The 17,906-nt window shown below is 41.6% G+C and overlaps 2 protein-coding genes and 1 long non-coding RNA gene across 5 annotated transcripts; 2 read left to right on the top strand and 1 right to left on the bottom strand.

Annotated features, from left to right (window-relative positions):
* The first annotated feature begins 381 nt into the window (after window positions 1-381).
* LOC102081846 (uncharacterized) lies at window positions 382-2,978 on the top strand. Of its 3 annotated transcripts, XR_003213777.1 has the most exons (3): window positions 382-438; window positions 1,559-2,074; window positions 2,253-2,978. It is a non-coding gene; the product is annotated as an uncharacterized LOC102081846 (long non-coding RNA). The 3 variants fall into 3 exon arrangements; XR_002056386.1 differs by having other exon boundaries at window positions 1,559-2,978; XR_002056387.1 differs by having other exon boundaries at window positions 404-438; window positions 1,556-2,978.
* A 4,309-nt stretch (window positions 2,979-7,287) lies between these two features.
* On the top strand, window positions 7,288-11,174 carry scg2a (secretogranin II a). The gene is made up of 2 exons (XM_005461730.4): window positions 7,288-7,435; window positions 8,895-11,174. The coding sequence occupies exon 2, from the start codon at window positions 8,903-8,905 to the stop codon at window positions 10,805-10,807; it is 1,905 nt and encodes a 634-aa protein (XP_005461787.1). The 5' UTR covers window positions 7,288-7,435; window positions 8,895-8,902; the 3' UTR covers window positions 10,808-11,174.
* On the bottom strand, window positions 10,899-16,948 carry ap1s3a (adaptor related protein complex 1 subunit sigma 3a). Its single transcript, XM_003456953.5, has 5 exons — window positions 16,717-16,948; window positions 15,659-15,837; window positions 12,827-12,935; window positions 11,647-11,784; window positions 10,899-11,556 (listed from the first exon to the last, which is right to left on the bottom strand). The coding sequence occupies exons 1-5, from the start codon at window positions 16,837-16,839 to the stop codon at window positions 11,521-11,523; spliced, it is 585 nt and encodes a 194-aa protein (XP_003457001.1). The 5' UTR covers window positions 16,840-16,948; the 3' UTR covers window positions 10,899-11,520.
* Window positions 16,949-17,906: the final 958 nt, after the last annotated feature.

The following is a 17,906-nucleotide window of genomic DNA, read 5'->3' as shown; positions in this document are numbered from 1 at the left end:
TCATGCTAGTTCATATTACGCAAGTGGTTAGCTAGATTTATAGTGACCAGCAACCCGAAACCATGGCAAAGGGTGTAATAAAAAGGTCGGTCCACTGTGTCCATTTCACGCTTCGCCTCTCAAATGTGTGAAATGTACATGCATGTAGAAGTTGCAGTAAGTTGCAGCAGATGGAGATATTTTATTTCTAGCCAATATGAAAATAAACATGGGAAAGAATTTAAACAGACATTATTAACACTTTGATAGTCTCGTGTCCTGTGTTCAGTGTTTTTAGTTTTGCTTCCCCTGGTCCCATTGGTTGTGATTGTTCCCAGCTGTGGTCTCCTCCTGTGTCTTATTACCTCGTTATCCCTCTGTGTATTTAAGCCCTGAGTCTTCCTCTTTTTGTTGCTTTTTCGTCTGCTTATCATCCACTGCTAATCTCTCATGTCTCAGGTATTTGTGGTTTTAGTAGTGTTTCCGTGTATTTTGTTTTCCCAGTTTAGGTTTTTGTGATTGCTTTCTCATTTTTCACGTTTCATTCATGTTTTGTTTTTCAGCCTCAGTAAAAGGCACCCCTTTGCTTATAATTCTGTTTCGTTTTCACCTTTCGCTCATCTGCATTTGGGTCCACTACTTTCCACTCAACATGGTCTGCCAGCAAAGACCTTGACAATACATCTTTTGCTCACTACCAACTTCTTGGCTTTAAAAGTTTAATCTCCCCCTGCTGATAATGTAACGTTTGCATGCATGTTATTTTTGTTTTAGCTCTCTAAAGCAGGATTCTGTCAGTGTCAGCCTGTGTTAGCCTAATATGGTTTTTCATGTGCTTCTGGATGAATGCCCATCTTTATTTGCATGTGTGCCTACATTCAGTGATGCTTTTGTGATACCTGCCTGTCTAACCAGTATCTGCTGCGACCCTGGAGCAGAGGGTGCACTCCCTGCAAGCAGATCATGAAGCCTGGGAGCTCAGACAAGAGCTTAACTTTATCCCTACAGATACAGTCAGGAGTCAAAGCTCAGCCTCTCTGCTCTTCCTCCCTCTTTTGCTTCTCTATAAATTTTCCATAGTAATGCATTACAATTTATTTGAGAAACCTCACATTTAGCCCCCTGCTCCTTTACAAGTATCCCCACTGTTTTCGGATGTGTCACAGCACAAAGATTGTCTCACAGATATACCAGCAGGGCAAAGAGGAGGGAGGGGCAGGTTTATTTTTGTCTTTCAAGAGGAGATAAACAGTAAATATTCCCTCGTGCATCCACAACACAAAATCTGCTCTGTGGCTTTAAGATGAAGGGATGAGGCAGAAGCCTCATTCAAAAGCAGCATCATCAAAGCCCTGTGAAAAGGCAGCATGACTCTGCACTGTATTTCAGAAGCAACGTCCTCAGTGAAAACTCAGTGAACCTAAAAGTTTAACTTTGCAGCAATAATTTGAGAATAATGCTTCAAGATGCACCAGACTAATCCAGTGTATCCAGTCCATAATCCCCTCAGACAACTACTCCTAATCTGTTTTGTTTTTTTAAAATAAATTTCATTGTCTCTCTGTCTGTGTCTCAGCAGTTGCCTTGGGCAGGAAAAGCAAGAGAAGAAAGAGATATGCTTAATACAAAAGAAAAAAGATCATGCACCAATGTACTATTACTGTGGTAAAGTGGTGCTGCTGTGTGATGTGTTGTGACAAGACTGATTAAAAGTGGCCAAGAATAGACACAAGTGAGGGGGTGGAGAAGGAACGAGAAGATTGTCTTATAGAAACCACGAGAAGTTTAATTCACAGAAAGTCATCTCAGCGTGCAGTACGATGGAATAATAACAACTGGAAACAGGCACAATAATAAATCATAAATAAATAACATATGTTACAGCAAAGAAACATATTAACAAATAATTGCAAATAATAGGAACTGTTTGGGGAATTATTCAAGCTAAAATCAAATGCTCAGATGTGTCACCATGAACCCACTCAGCTAGTCACAGCCTCTCTCAAGCGAGCGAATTCAAAGAATACTACCAAATTTAGCCAGTTAGCTCCTGTTACCTGGAGCAACTGCAGCAAAATAAAGATTGCTGCTGCAGGTAAAATACACAGAAAATAGTGAAAAGATTTTTATTCTGATTATTTGTCTATTTAAGTCAAGTCTAAAATGTTCCTTTTTTTCTTGCTGCATGAACTCTGATATGGCTTATGATGAGGCTGAAAAGTTAAACCGGTGTTGGAGTTCCTTTAACCTGCAGTCTTTTTTATCGCCACTAGGGGACAACTCCACTGGTTACAACAACATGTCCAGTTAAGAGACTACGAAGAAAAGGCATCATGTTCCCTTTTCTATGTCTTCAATAAAAATTCTCTTGGAGAGATTATGGCTACAACCAGTTGTTTCAGGTCTTACTGAAAAAACATGATGCTCATTTTGTAAATTGTTGTTGCCATCAGAGCCAAACTGACAAGTCACCCAACGGCATCCTCACCTGTCACGTTTACTTCCATAACCTCTGCGTGGCAGTGGAGGGAAACGATCAACCTCACTAACGAAAGGATGATGTCATAGTTGGTATAGCCATCTTTTTTATACAGTCTATGGAGATTTAAAAAAACAGTTTTGGTCTAATTTCACTGTTCCTAAATGTGACGGGGTGAAATTTATACTTAAAGTTATGCATAATGAAGGGAAGGCTGTTCAGTCTGGTTCAGCAAAAACATTTTATATTTCTCTGTCGGTTTTATGTTTCCCATCAAAGACAATTTAAGGTGCATGTTTGGAAGTCACTAATGTCACAGTGATTAATGTGATTCGAACACACATGAAATTCTGTTAATTAAAGATATCCATGTGAAATAACATCTTAGAATCAGGGAGTTTTGTTTTGCTGACTTCTTGAAATACGATAAACCTGCTGGCTGAAATGCAATACAGAAATGTAAGATGATAATAATTAATGAATGTGGGATGTGAAATTTCACTGATGAAGCCTCAATTGGTGTTAATATCTGTGTAAACTTCTTAGTTGTGCCTCTGAATGTCTCTTCTGCATTGTGTATCATTTGCTTCCTTTTTTAAGTCGTATATGTGTCAGTCATGTGATGCTACCAATTACATTTAGATTTTCATGAATGGCCAAAGTGCTTTGATTGTTTCTGATGTACTGTCTGCACAAAGCATCAGTAAACAAGTGAGTCATGGGCCTATAGATGCATAAAGCACCTTTTTTTCCTACCGGCAGCTGGGCTCTCCTTTTCAAACACAACACAAAAATGGATTTGAGGACTGTTACGTAAATGCTGCTTTTAGGTGAAGCACTTCAAAATTAGCACCTCGGGGTCTTTTAATGGTTGTTCCACAAAACAAAAGATCATTTCATAAAATGTCAGGGTTTGGGTTTTCATCCTTTGATCCCTTTTTAGCAGCTCACATTCAATCTCCTGTAACCCTCCCAGGCAGATGTGCTGGCTGTAAACGTTCTGTTTCAGGAACCCAATGACTTCATTGTTTCCATCATTTCAGAGAAAGGTGACACACGTGGTGAGGGACATTTTGTATGTCTGCCCCGGTGTGTTGTAAAATGCCTTGGAGAGACTCTGAACACAGTCTGGTGCCACATCATGCATTTCAATAAAGACCAAAAAACTGATGCGTCTCACCTATTCACACACAGAGACACACACAGATACACACATAATCGACCGGAGAGAGGGGAGGCTGACGTCAAAGTCCCATTCACAACCACTCCCTCTGCCTCTCTCGCTCGCTCTCTCTACATTGTGCCTGCCAAGCTTCTGACAACCTGAGTTACGGAGCTGAATTATCGGCTGCTGGCCTCAGTAGTAATGAATGGAGAGCAGCCGGTCAGTCGCCAGGAGACAAACGCACAGAAAGGAAAGGCACAAAAGAAGAGAGGTGCCCTCAAACATTATAAGGCACACACACAAACACCACAGCTACTATATTAACACATTTTCTCAGACATTTGGTTTACATGAGCAGCAGAAGCCTTTAAATGCAACATTTTTGCCACATTTAGAACAGTTTAGGTTCATTTCTAGAAGAGGTTTAAGTCCTGCTGTACTATTTGAAGTGGGTGGGCTCAGCTTACAAAAGGTGATGTAACTTACTCATGTACACCAATCAGGATTTAGCAACATTTAAGAGTCTGACAGACAGAGGTTCTTTGTTTTGCCCACTTTCTGTGAAATCTAATTTAAAGCTTTTTATTTTTCTATTTTGGTTTTAATTGCTTATTTTTACACTCCACCATAAGCCTGATGGCATCACCAGTTGTTTTACTGTCCAGTTTACACATTTTAGTTATTCTGTAGTTTCCTTGTGTAATGTAATATATTAGGCTATATACTGCATTCATTAAGTTAAAGGAATAAATAGCTCAAATAAACAAGAAATCATTTTAACCAGTCCAGTGAAGGCCTAGTAATTTCCATCCATTCAAGATTTCTTTCTAATCTTCTGAACTATTAAATCACTTGATTTGCAAAGGTACAATGATGAGTCAGCCAAAAATATAAATCTTGAAGATAGTACGGCTCAGATTGTCTCAGTAGCTTAGCTGAATGTTAAAAACTCTCAGTTACATTTGAAAAAATCTAGCTGAATGTCTTGATGCGCTTTTAATGTTTAGGATTTCACATTTGTGAGAGCTTAAGATTTTTTAAATACCTTATATATACCTATAAATACCTACTGCCCCAAAGCAGCAGTAATAGTTGTAATCATGTTGTGCACTCAGCATTTGTGGAAAAGTGGTTTGTTTTTGGCTTTTTTTTTAGTTAGAAAAACCTAACTAGCTTAGGCTATGAATGCTGTGGTATGTTGCATGGTACATGCTTGTCTGTTCTTCTTCTACTTTGAGCTGCTCCCTTTAGGGGGTCACCACAGTGGACCATCTGCCTCCATCTCATCCTTACCGGCATCTTCCTCTGTCACACCACCCCTCTGAATGTCCTCCTTCACTACATCCATTAACCTCTTCTGTGATCCTCCTTTTTTCCTCCTGCCTGGCGCTCCATCTTTAATAACCTTTGTCTGATATGTCCCTCCTCTGCACATGTCCAAACCATCTCAGCATTCCCTCTCTAACTTTGTCTCCAACCTACTTAACCTGAGCTGTCCTTTGTATTTCTTTTATGTACTCATTTCTAATCCTTTTCATTCTGGTGACTCCCAGCAATAATCTTAACATGTCCAGCTCAAGATCCTTTTGGTTAGTTACAATCAGCACAGTTGTCTCTACAGAAATAAACAAAAAATAAAATAATTGATACAACTTGCTGCTTGTTTCAGACAGTGAATGAAGTGAAGTGCTGCATCAAGGTCAAGTATAAGAAAAATAAATATCACTTTGAACTGTTATGTAAAGTCACAAGAATCAAAGAGTTAAAAATAAGAAGTAGAAGTGATAATGTATTAATATGGGCCTACTTTTAAAAAATGCTTCAGTGCGTCATAGATGGTGGTAAATATTTTCCATCTTTATTCAAACTAAAGTAAAAAAGAACCTTCTAAACTTCCTCTTCACTTAAGTTTCTGTTCGCCAGAATAAACTTCATCACCCTTGTGAGAGATGGCTGGAACAAAGACTCAGCCCAATTATTTTACATAATGTGTAATGAGACCGCAACCTGAGGTAGAAGTCAGTGTGGCAAAGTCAATCCTGTGCTGGAAAAAGTTTCATATCCACCACGTTACAAACGAAATAAATAAATTACCATTTTGAAAAAGTGTGACATAACACAGCTGTATGAAAAAAAGGAAATTCTAATTGCCAATGAGAAACTTGTCATCTGACCTGAGAAAGCACTTTGTCTTTTTCAGTGGACAGGCGGTGGAAATGGGAGCGGAACTGAGCTGTAATTGGTTTCTGTTTACCAGTAATCCTTCCACGGACACAACCACAAGCAATTAGTCAGACAGCTCAGGCTTTATCAGTACAAAAGTGGCACAGTGTGTGGATGGGTGCGTGTGTGTGTGTTATCCATGAGGGAGGGTGTAATTAGGCTGAAGGAGGCATGAGATAAAAATTAGCTCTTTTGTCCTGGTTCTCTTTTACTCCCTTGGTCCTGACAGTGTCTTCTAGAAGTTGTGAATGTGACAACAGTGAGCCTCTAAAGTTCCTTAATGAATGGGAAAAGATGCTCGTCTATGACTCATCAGGTCCCACCCCATGTACATACACATTTTAAACACAAAAGGGTTTTAAAGCAGATTGCATAATTGTTTTGAAAAGCTTGAAAATGGAAGTACTGACAAATGTTTTACAAAATAAAAAAGAAGTGGGTTTTTTAATTCATATTAAGTTGTTTACATTGTGTGAGGCTTTGTGAGTCATTGTGAGGAAGGACTACAAATGTGAGGATGCTGAAAGACCCAGAGAACCGTTTTACTGCAGCTGTGACAAAGCGAAAAAACAAGAAAAGCTCCACTGAATGTCAGACAGCCAGGTCAATGGAGGATAGCCAGAACTGAAATAAAACGCAGCAAAGCAGTGGATTTATGAATGAAACTGCAAGCACTGCACACACACACACACACACACACACACACACGCACACACAGATTTATAATAGACAAGATTTGACAGGCAGCCAAAAATAAATAGAGATCATAGTGGACGCTGGTTGACGGCATTCTCTCTCTCGCTCTCTCTCTCTCTCACACACACACACACACACACACACACACACACACACACACACACACACACACACACACACACACCTCCGCAGTCCCTCTGTCACCCCGCCCGTCTCTGGCTTTGGCGGAGTCCGTATGTGAGTCATCGGTGGACTTTTAACTGTCTCCGTCCCTCTGTGCTGCAGCAGAGACACAATGACAGCAGCCATTCAACACTTTCTGCTGGTAAACACACTATAAGCGCACTATATAATCAGCGCACGCACACGGTAGCTCATAAATTCTGATTTTATTCAGTCCCTTTCATTTAGGATTTTAACGGAGAATGGACCCTCAGAAGGTGAGTTAGTGTAAACAGCTTGGTCTTCCTCCTCCACCACATCTGAACAACAACAACAGCAAGGTTTCTCAGAGGAAACTGATTTTCAAACACCACCTGAGTCGCGCTCTGTGAGTCCCTGGGCAGCCCTATAAACACGAGGCTTTATGCATCTCTATTATAAGCTGTGATGATGGCTGCACGAACTAATTTCAGTCCGTATTCAAAGACAGAAGCACTTTTGTTTGGCTGCCTCAAATGAAATACCCGCGTGCGCGTCCTGCGCGTTTTTTTAATGTAAGTAAGCTCGTGCGCGTGGGTGTGTTGCGTATCTCCTCGCTCTCTGACGCACGAGTCAGGTGGTTCCTCTAATAGTGCGAGGAGCTCTCCGCGGTCCTGAAATCCAGACTCACACCGCAAGGCAGAGAGATGCTCAGCTCACTCCCGACCCTCGGCAGAAACTGAACTCCAGAGGTGAGCTATCTGTTGTTTGTGATCATGCCGTCTAACGCACGCGCCTTTCTCTTTAACGCTATGTCTCGTGCCGCGAACAGAGAGCGGGCTTTTCAGTCATTTAAAAAGAGCTTCGCTTTTTTGACATGAACTGTTTGTTTGCCAACCTGATGCGCCGCTACAGATGTTGAGGAGCTGAGGTTGTGTTGGTCGCAGTGTGCCTTTGTTCTCGCGCCGCTCCAGGTTATTTTCGGACCCTCTGTAGCTTGTAAGAGTAACTTTTAGTGCAGCATATGTAAACATTAGTCTAACCATAATATTTGCTGAAGTTCGGGCAAGTTAAATCTAGGTTTGAAGAACCGAAGGAGACGTAAACATGGTGCTTGTGATGCCGTAGCACTTCTGCTCTTTTCTCCTGTTCTTATTATTCTCTATTATTCTCTATGTCCTTATTATTTCTGAAAGAAATAAAAATTATTCTGTTTTATTGTATTTATTAGTAAGTATGATTTAATGAACGCTGACATTCCTGTGCGGACTTAAAAGTTTGAAAAATAAAAAGGTCCAAAAACGCAAATAATTGGTGTTCAGAGGTTTTCGGGCTAAAGGAGAGATTCCATGGGAACATCAGCCCTACCGGGTTACCTTGACAACAAGGGCCGTGACTCACGGAGAGCAGCAATTCGACGTCTAATGAGATTTTAGACGGGAGCTGGAAGGCGCTGCTGTTCCCGCTGCTGGCGAACAGGCGGCACATTCCAGTGTGATCTCCAAATATCAGCAAGGGGAAAACAAACCGTGTCTGACCTGCACAGCGATTTACGCTCAGAGTCACGGCTACTACGTATTTTTACTTAGTAAAAAATATATAAACATACACTTAAAATATGTCAGGTTAATAAAATAAAAGAAACTATTCAATCTTCTGTCTGTCTTCAGGATTTTTTGTTAATTTAAAAAATGGTATGGAGTATGAAGTGCAGTATTTGTTTCCCAAATTCAGTAGAATACAGTCTGAAATAGGAATGAATGAGGCCGAAATCTTTAAATCTGTAAGTACTTGAGTAAATGTAGCCTACTAAGGGTGGGGGTAGATGACATTTAGGAGAGCAATCATATTTAGTGGGAGCCCCACCACGGCTCCCACGCCCTCCCCGATTCTAACTACAGCAGAGCAGAGCGGATGTAAAAGGCTAACAGTAATTTAATTGTTTCTTCCCTGACATTTCACATTTATTCCAAGGTGTTTGACCTGGTTGCCATCAGAGCACCAGTCATGCCTGTCACAGACACACAAACGGACTCAATGTCTCCAAAGATGTCATTGTGGTTTGCGCTGTTATCATCAAAGCAGACATTTAAATTGACAATGACAGCAGAAGGCATTTTAGAAATGCCAGAGCGGTAACCACTGAGAACCTGTTAGCGTAACGTGTAAAGGTCAGAGCTGACATGTGCTTCTTTTGTCTTTCCTCTACAGGCGTCACCATGCCGTCATTCCCTGAGACCTCTGCCACAGGCAAACCTTTCCTCGTCTGTTTTGCCAACCTCCTCTTGATCCTTCTCTTCCTCAGTTCCTCCAGCATTCATGGGGCTTCACTGAGGGCGCATAGACTTCGTGGAAGTGAATCAGAGAGTAGGAATGTCCACCAGGTCCCTAACGCAGATATGCTGAAAGCCTTGGAGTACATTGAGAGCCTCCATCAAAGAACCAATGTGGACTCTCCTCTCACTCCAGGGGCCGATGCTGGCCACATGGATGATGCTGAAAAGCTGCGTGCCATGCTGAGGCTTGCTTCCAACCCTACACAGAGCAAAGATGAGGAGGAGGAGGAGGAGGAGGAGGGGGAAGGAAGGGAGGATAAGAGTGAAGAGCTCCTGCAGGCTGTGCTCAGCACGCTCCAGCAGACGGAGGCCTCCAAGCCTGCTCTGCTTCACCCCAGCGCAGAGAGGACAGACATGAAGCACAGAGTGTACATGCAGCAGAAACAACAGGGCATCACGCCTCACAAGAAGCTGCCCTTGATGTTTGAGGACGAGGAGGAAGGTGAGGGGGATGAGGAAGAGGATGAGGAGGGGCTGGAGCATGACAGCCCATACAAACGTACCAATGAGAATGTGGAGGAGAAGTACACACCTCAGAACCTAGCCACGCTGCAGTCTGTTTTTGATGAACTTGACAAGCTGACCAGCCCAAAGACCACACATAAGCGCCTAGATGAGGAGGACAACATGGAGAAGGATGATGGAGATGAAGATGAAGATCTGTTTAATGTGAGGAATGCAGCGTATGACGATATAGGAGGGGATCTGACAGACTGGGGTCCACTAGAAGGACGGGAAGAGGGAGACGAGCAGGAGGAGAGGCGGAACAAATATGAGGCTGACAGAGGGCTCGATTACATCGATGACAATGACGAAGGGGCTGATGTGGATGAACAAGAGGAGGAGGACGACGATGATGGTGAAGGCTACCCCGTTAAAAGGTCAAAAGATCTGGATGATGCGGGAAATCTGGTGGACTACTACCTCCTGAAGGTGCTGGAGAAAACGGAAGAGGAAGAGCAGAAAAGAGAGCTAGAGGAGGAAGAGGAAAGAGAGAGGGCGGAGAGGAGGGTGGCTCAGAGTCAGTACAGAGATAACATAGATCCACGGGTCATCTACCAACTCATTCAGATCTCCCAAAAATACCAGATCCCACCCGAAGACCTGTTGGACATGCTGAAAACGGGAGACTTGACGAATCAGGACAAGTCGCAAAAGAACAATGGTTTAGCCAGAGGAGAAACTACGCTCTCTCAGATATCCTCAAAGAAGATAAACACCATTCCTCAGGCAAAATTCTACAACAGACGCCTGCCTTATCCGCAAAAGACCCCAGAGGAGCTAAGGACGGAAGAGATCCTCAAAATCCTGGGGCTGGGAGCTGCGGAGGATCCCATCAGGAAGCAGAAGCAGCACAGAATCTCACTGTCACGACTTCACAGTCAGCCTGCGGGAGTGTTTGGGGAATCCACTCCCACGCAAAGGCGCCTTCCCAGCACTTTCAAAGATGACTACGATGACACCTTGGATGAGGATGAACTGGCAGCATATCTAGCTGCTCAGATGCTGGCACAGTATCCCAAACCTGCGTATAGGAACAACAAGGCGAGTCAAAAGCGGGAGGAAGCTGGTCAGAGCGCAACGGGCTCTTTTGAAAAGGCCATGGAGGAATATTTTGATCAAATGGATTCAGATAATAGCCCAAAGGAAAAGGAACTGTCTGAGGGTGACGAGAGGGGCAGTGACGCTCAAATGCAAGGCTTAGAGAATGAGGCAATGATGAAACTGCTGAGCTATCTGAACCCAGAAACTGAGGAAAGCGATGCCAAAACTGCCCCGGGAATATAAATCAGGCTGTAGATATATATACATAATTCTCTATTGCTTTGGTGGAAGGAAGAAAAGTAAAGTATTTTGAAGAATAAAACATGCAGTCAACTTTAGTTATTCTGTAGGTTTACAAACTTTCCTGTTTATTAGCAGAAATATAAGTGTTCAGTCATTCTCTTGATGTTTTTCTTTTTGTTTTTTTCCAGATGACTTGGTTGCTCAAACAACACTTAATGAGTACACGTGTCTCACCAGCCTTACATTTCAACGCACACACAATCAAAACCAGTGTTGGATCCTTTAGATTCACTTGTGTTTTTTTGGTAATTCTTTCTTAAATGTGGTCATATGTGACATAACTGAGGTAAATAAAGCATTGACTTTATTTTTTTCCTTACTGTCTAGTGTTTCTTCATTTGCTCACCACCACACAAAGCATCGGTCTTAACATATGACAAAGTCACAAAACAACTAATACTAAGTGAAAAAGGTGATATTGGCTCATTTCAGTCACTTCTCCTGTCACGAAACCCTGAGATGAATAAATATGAGGCTTCAAAGGCACTTAAAGATGCAAACATAATTACTATTCTTCACACCTGAGTCGAAATATCACCAGGTTTGTGGTTTCTGTATGGCCACAGCACTACGCTGAAAGAGTCATTATTGCCAAGCGATAAACATCTCGCTTCATGCTTTCAAATGTGAACCATCCGCCGTCCTCTCTTGGCTCAGTAGGCAGGTTTGCTCATGTATTCTTCCAGCGTCTGTGGTGACATAAGAGCCACAAGAATGAATTTTCAAAGAGTCAGGGCAAAACTTGCACTAGCTGAAGGTTTGAGAAAAGCTTAATATACCTCTTGGAGTGTGTCGGCCTCCTCCAAAGACACACCCACGGCCAGTTTGGAGGTTTCTAAGATCTCTCCTCCCATGAGGAACTCGTCCAGGATGAAGTAAGCCTTCTCAAAGTTGAAAATGATGTCCAGCTCACACACCTGAAAAAGAACGACACAGCATGCATCAGACCAGAGAAATGAATACATCTGGTAACACTTCACTGAATAGTAAGTCAAACAATAATAATGTTAATGAATCATTCGCAATTAGCTTAAATCATTATGGTGTGTAACAAAAAATAAATAATTCTGTGAATTACGTACTGTTGTACACAATAACTATTATGGAATATAGAATGTACATTTTACATATTACGAAAACAATTTGATAAAAACTTGAAATTTCATAGATGGGTAATAATTTTTCTCTCATCTGTATGCACTCCTGAAAAAATCTGTTATAAACATCGGTTGTGACTTTAACCATTTGGATCATGTTGATACATGTTTTACAAACCAACTCTTTACTGATAAGTAAACATATGTCTCTCAAACTACAAACTCAAGTTCAATTAACTATCAGTTTATTTTAAAAAAATGATACTTATTTAGTTATTTTAAGTGTTCTTAAGTGGATGAAAGCATCAATTAAATTTCATTAAATATTAGAAGGAAATTGCAAGTACATGAAAGAAAGAAATATAAAGAAATATAAATACATATATACAGACTTTTATATATTGTTGTCAAGCCAGTTTGTTTCCCAAACAAATTAACCTCCCAGTGTTTTGCATGGAGAAAGCAAACCACTCGTTCTCATTGGCTGGTTTTTGTAAATAAGACGGTGCAGCTGATTTCTAAGTCTAGTCAAATCAGGAGTGCTTCAAAGTGTATTGAAGCAGCGACAGGCTACAGACACCAGAGGGAGTCTGACATGCTTGAGCAAAGGGATTTTACTGTTCTCACCATGAAATAAAGCACATTGCACTCACCTAAAAAGGCACCCACAGTGACTCTGTGTACTTGATTTTTAGACTAAGCTCCTTTAACCTAATCAAGGGGTCTGAACTGAAGTTGATAGAGCTACATAAAGTGCACTCAACTTCCATTCAACATATCTGTATCTATGGATGATGTTTAAAAAAGGAGCCTCTTAACAATCTCTGGATTGTTGTAGGCCATGGCATCCAACTCTACTTACGTTTCCAAAGTATTTATCCAGCAACTCAACATATCTGTGCAGCACCTCAAGGGCAAGCAGCTCATTATCCTTGTCCTCCAGACCAGCACAGAAGTACAGGCTGGCATACCTGCAGTGGAGGAAGCGAAAAGCTTATTGTGATAATTTTTACAATGTTGTCATAAAACAAGAATGCAATGCAATATTGTGCAATATATACATGTTGCCTCTACAAGAGGCCATAGGTGATTAGCTCTTGTACAACAACTGTACCCACATAGCAAAATTGGTATGGCCCGGATCTGGCCCACACAATGTGCTTACACATGGCCCACATACCGCAAAGAATGACGGCCCTCTGGTGGCCCAGACCTGGTTTGCCAGAGGTGGCCCACACATGGTCCAGCACAAGGCCAGTTGCATACACACTAGTGGTCCTGTGCTGGCCCATGTGTGGATTACCTCTGGCAAACCAGGTCTGGGCCACCAGAGGGCCGTCATTCTTTGCGGTATGTGGGCCATGTGTAAGTGGTGTGCAGCCACGGGCCAGTTGTAGACACACTGGTGGTCCTGTGCTGGCCCAGAACAGTTTCAGCTCTGGCCCCAGATGTCAGCCTAATGTGTATCTTAATCAAGCCATGTAATATCAACATGTGCCAGAACATGCAAAACAGTGCAAAAGTAACATGACAAAACTCTGTTCAGACAGTGAATGGACTGATTCTTATATAGCACTTTTCTAGTCTCCCGGATTACTCAAAGTGCTCTATACAACATGCCACATTCACCCAATCACACACTTTCTCTTAACTGAGTGCTCCTTAACTACATTCATACACTTGACATGTAGGAGCCAGGGATCAAACCACTAAACTTCTGATCAGTAGGTGACCTGCTCTACCTCCTGAGCTACAGCCACCCACTGGCAACAATGAGTAAACCGTCACTAGGTTTTGGATAAAGTGTACACGCTCAAACCTTTCAAACCTGCATTTGAAACGTTGGCTACCATAGCAGTATAGTATTGCAACATGGCATTTGGGTCTTCTAATTAAAATAGGAAAATAGGAACATAAATAGTGCCATCATTGCCAGACCTGGCCCACATCTGGTTGACATACGCTCTGCCAAGACACCAGTCAGTCAGAAGTGCCAGCTTGATGCCAGATCCGGGCTAGACCTGTTTTCTATGAGCCTGGGCCACATAAACCAAACCACAATCGAGCCAGATATAGCATGCCATCGCAAAAACAGTGGCATCATTGCCAGACCTGGCCCATATCTGGTTGACATACGTCTTATCATGCCAGAAGTCAGCCAGCAGTGCCGGCTTGATACCAGATCCGGGCCAGATTTGCTTGCTATGTGGGTATAATATGAAATCAGGAAATTAAAGTTAACTGGACAACTGACTGATAAAATGTCTCATGGACATGTGTTAGTTTATTTCCTTGTTGTTTCTTCATCAGTGAATAAGGTAAAAGAGTTGATTCCAAGATAAATTTGCATTTGGGAACTTTGGCTGCAAAGCCATGACATGCAGTCAAATAATCTCTCAAGATGCAAGTGAAACATGTCATCACTGGACAGCAAAAACAAACAAGTCCATCAGAGAGACAGCAGAAGCATTTTAAGTGTTGAAATGAGCAACTTGGCACACTTGAGAAGAAAAAAGTGCATAGGTAAGCACAGAAACAGAACTGCGGCCGATGATCACAGCATCCTTTCTAAGTAAAGAAAGTACACTCTCCATAAGGAGTAAATTATCGAAGTGTGGCACAAAAACCACAAAAGTTGCAAACCATTCATCTGTCTTGATAGGCCAGAAACTGCAAAAAACCCAAGAGCTACATCTCAAACTCTACAGGCATTTAACTTTAAATATCAAAGTTCAGGTCAATGCAATTAGAAAGATACTAGAAAGAACAAGTATGTTTTATTTAGAAGGTTTTTTAGGAGAAAGCCTCTTCTCTCTAAAAAGAACATGGCAGCACAACTTAGGTTTGCAAAGTTGTGCCTGGACAAACCACACGACTTGTGGAACAATGTCCTTTTGACAGACGAGACTGGAGTGGCGATATCTGGCTCTAATGCACAGGGGTAGGGTTTAGCACACATTAGTGACCCGTCCAAGGTGTATCCCGCCTCTTACCCTGTGGTAGTTTAGATACGCTTATATGATTCAGATAAGCAGTGGGTGGTTGTAGCTCAGGGGGTAGAGCAGGCAATTGGGCCAAAATCCTCCTCAACAATGTGTGAGACTAATAAAGTCACACAGAAAGCCATTATTTCAAATTATTGCTGCTACAGGTGACAGAGAGAGAGAATCTGCATTTTGCCTTAGTGTTTGTTAAATAAATAATGACGTGCAATGTGACATGTGTCATTAGTTACCTCAGGTTGTAATTTAAGAACAACCTGAAAAAAGAGGGTGTGCTTTCAACATCAGTGTGACTGGTTGCATGTTTCCAGCATAGAAATCATACCAAACAAAAGAAAGGTGAAGAACCTCCAAATAAATACAGCATGTGTAGATGTTTTAACAGCTCTTGTCCGTTCTTTTCCATAACTACTGGATCTATTGTGAATTTCTCAACATTTACCAAGCAAAGTAGATTTTAACAGTATCAATACAACTGTGGCATTAAAGGCTTCATATAGAAAAAATCTTTCCTTATTGGACTGTGTTCCCCACCTGTAATCTAGGTGATCTGTGATCTGTGTGTTTATCTAGATCTTGACATTATCTGCTGATAACAAGTGTGTGCGCTCTGTGTGCAATTTTGAAGTATGAGCAAAGGCAACATGCAAGTTAACCATTAAGCAATAAAGAGCTGTGTGTTGTGCCGCCACCTCTTGTAAACTATCTTGAGGTCCCTCCATTGGAGAAAGTTGCAGGAACGTGGCGGACGAGCCAACACTAGCATCATCATGTCCCGGATCACCTTCTTTTTCTCCCGGTCTGTTAATGGCGTGAACCATTTCTGCAGTCGCAGCTTCCCCTGTCGACTGAACAGCAACAGAAAGCGCATCTGAAGGTAAAGCGGATGGAAGAGCAGAAAACAGTGACTTTGGTTTAGTCATTTTTAGCCCTGCAAACACATAGCTTGTAGCTAAAAAGTGGTTAATGTGTAGCTTTTCAGGGAAACACAAACATACAGTGAAGCAGTGAACAGTAATACCTGCCTCTGCATGTGGCTGTGCCAAACCGCAATTACATTTCCCAACTAGAAATGTGTAAAGATCACTAGGGAGACATAACACCTCTAAATCACCTTTGAGTGCAATAACACAGTAAATATAGTGGTTGTGTTGTGCAACAGCAATTAATGAAAGCTCTTTGCCCTGGGGTGTAGCTGCACAAACCATTGCTTCTACCTGCAACAAGGTGACTATGAAAACATGTGGAGTAAAAATAGCCATGTGTGGAACAATACTTGCTGAATCAGACACTTTTTAACCCACTTTTTAAATGATTTTCTATGCTGTGTAAATACCAAAGAAGCTAAAGCACCACAGATTTGCATTCAAACCTGCCTGACTGGATCTAGGCTTTACCCAAAGTCTAGTTATCCTAATATGAGGAGGAGAGGGCTCACACAATTTTTTCTCCTGTAATTTCCACATCTTAAAAACGTTTGGGCCATGCCTGACCTCTGAACGAGGAAGTTCTTGCTATTAACTAATTATACAGCTACAATATACAAATCTAAATAACCTACAATCTGCTGACAGAGATCTCAGGTAAAAAACAAAACAAAAAAACAACTAAAAAACAAAACAAAAGACGAAGCAAACAACACACACAAACAATAATGTGGATACACTGAGCTAATAATTTGATACATTTCATTGCCTATAAGCGGATAGAGCCACCTCAGTACATCCATTTATGGGCACAGGTTACTTACCATTTTGTAAGCCGCCCAAATGAAACCCTGTAGCCCTGTAATAAAGCCCTGTAATCGCAGAATCCCAGTACCTTGCCTTACTGTAGGATCGTGTGCGCTCTCAAGTGCAGCGACATTGTTCATCTACCCTGAAATCCCTGCCGCTCCCACCTTCTTCCAGCCGAGAGCCGCGCCCTGCTACTCTGCAGCTGCTGATTGGCTGCAGAGGAGGCGCACTCAGACAGGTGAGCGGGCAGAGGACTGCGGGTGGAGGAGGGGGTATAGGTGGGGTATACAGTACACTTCAGCCTGGTGGGAAATGTAAGCTGCAGCCTCTGTTACATACTGCAACAGTGTCAAGCAAAGTTTGGGATCACTCAATCAAAAATATAAGAGAAAAGCTAAAACTATGGCTTCTGTTTCTTTTTAGTTTTCCTTTTAAATCAGCATTTAACTTATAGCTAAATGCTATACATTAATTGTTTCTGTAGCAGGCTGTCAGTTTTTAACCATCCACCCTTTTGTCTAATAATCTTTGTATGTTTTTTTTTCCTTTAGTATCAACTAATGTTACCATTTTTTTTCTTTCTCCTCAGCATTATTAACTTATCAGACATTTTTTCCTCTTTATACACGGATAGCTTAAACCTAACTATAAACTGAAACAACTAGCTTTTTTTTGTTGTTGGCTAGCTATCAGTTAGCGGAATTCATGGTGACTGCTTGGTAACCTATGTGTTTGTGGTTCTTTATGGTTTTTATTGTATATTTCTATTGTATATTTTAGTATATATTTACAATTTCTTTAAGCATCGTCATGTTAAAGACCTCATAGTCTTGTGTCACCCCAATAGATCACTTCACTGTCAGACTGCAGGCTCGGTTGCCAGGACATTTAAAAGCAAAATGGGAAGCAGAGCCTTCAGCTTTGTGAGCGCTCTGTTTTGGTACAGCTCCCAATTTGGATTTGTAACACAGACATTCTCTCTACTTTTAAGATTAGGCTTAAAAACCTTGTAGTTAGTTTTTTTATTTGTAGTTTTTCTTACCACTATTACCAAGTGGTTGCGCACAGGGGGTCCTCTGACTGTTAGGGGGTTCACTCCAACCGACAATATAAAGTGCCTTGAAATAATTATTGTTGTGATTTTGTGTAAATAACATTGAATTGACATTTTAATATTTTATGTTGAGTATTTTACTCGAGGCCT

Source organism: Oreochromis niloticus, linkage group LG14, assembly GCF_001858045.2.
Source record: "Oreochromis niloticus isolate F11D_XX linkage group LG14, O_niloticus_UMD_NMBU, whole genome shotgun sequence".
In the NCBI taxonomy this organism is placed as follows: domain Eukaryota; kingdom Metazoa; phylum Chordata; class Actinopteri; order Cichliformes; family Cichlidae; genus Oreochromis; species Oreochromis niloticus.
The sequence above is the reverse complement of the archived record's forward strand: the minus strand, read 5'-3'. Positions and strand labels throughout refer to the sequence as shown.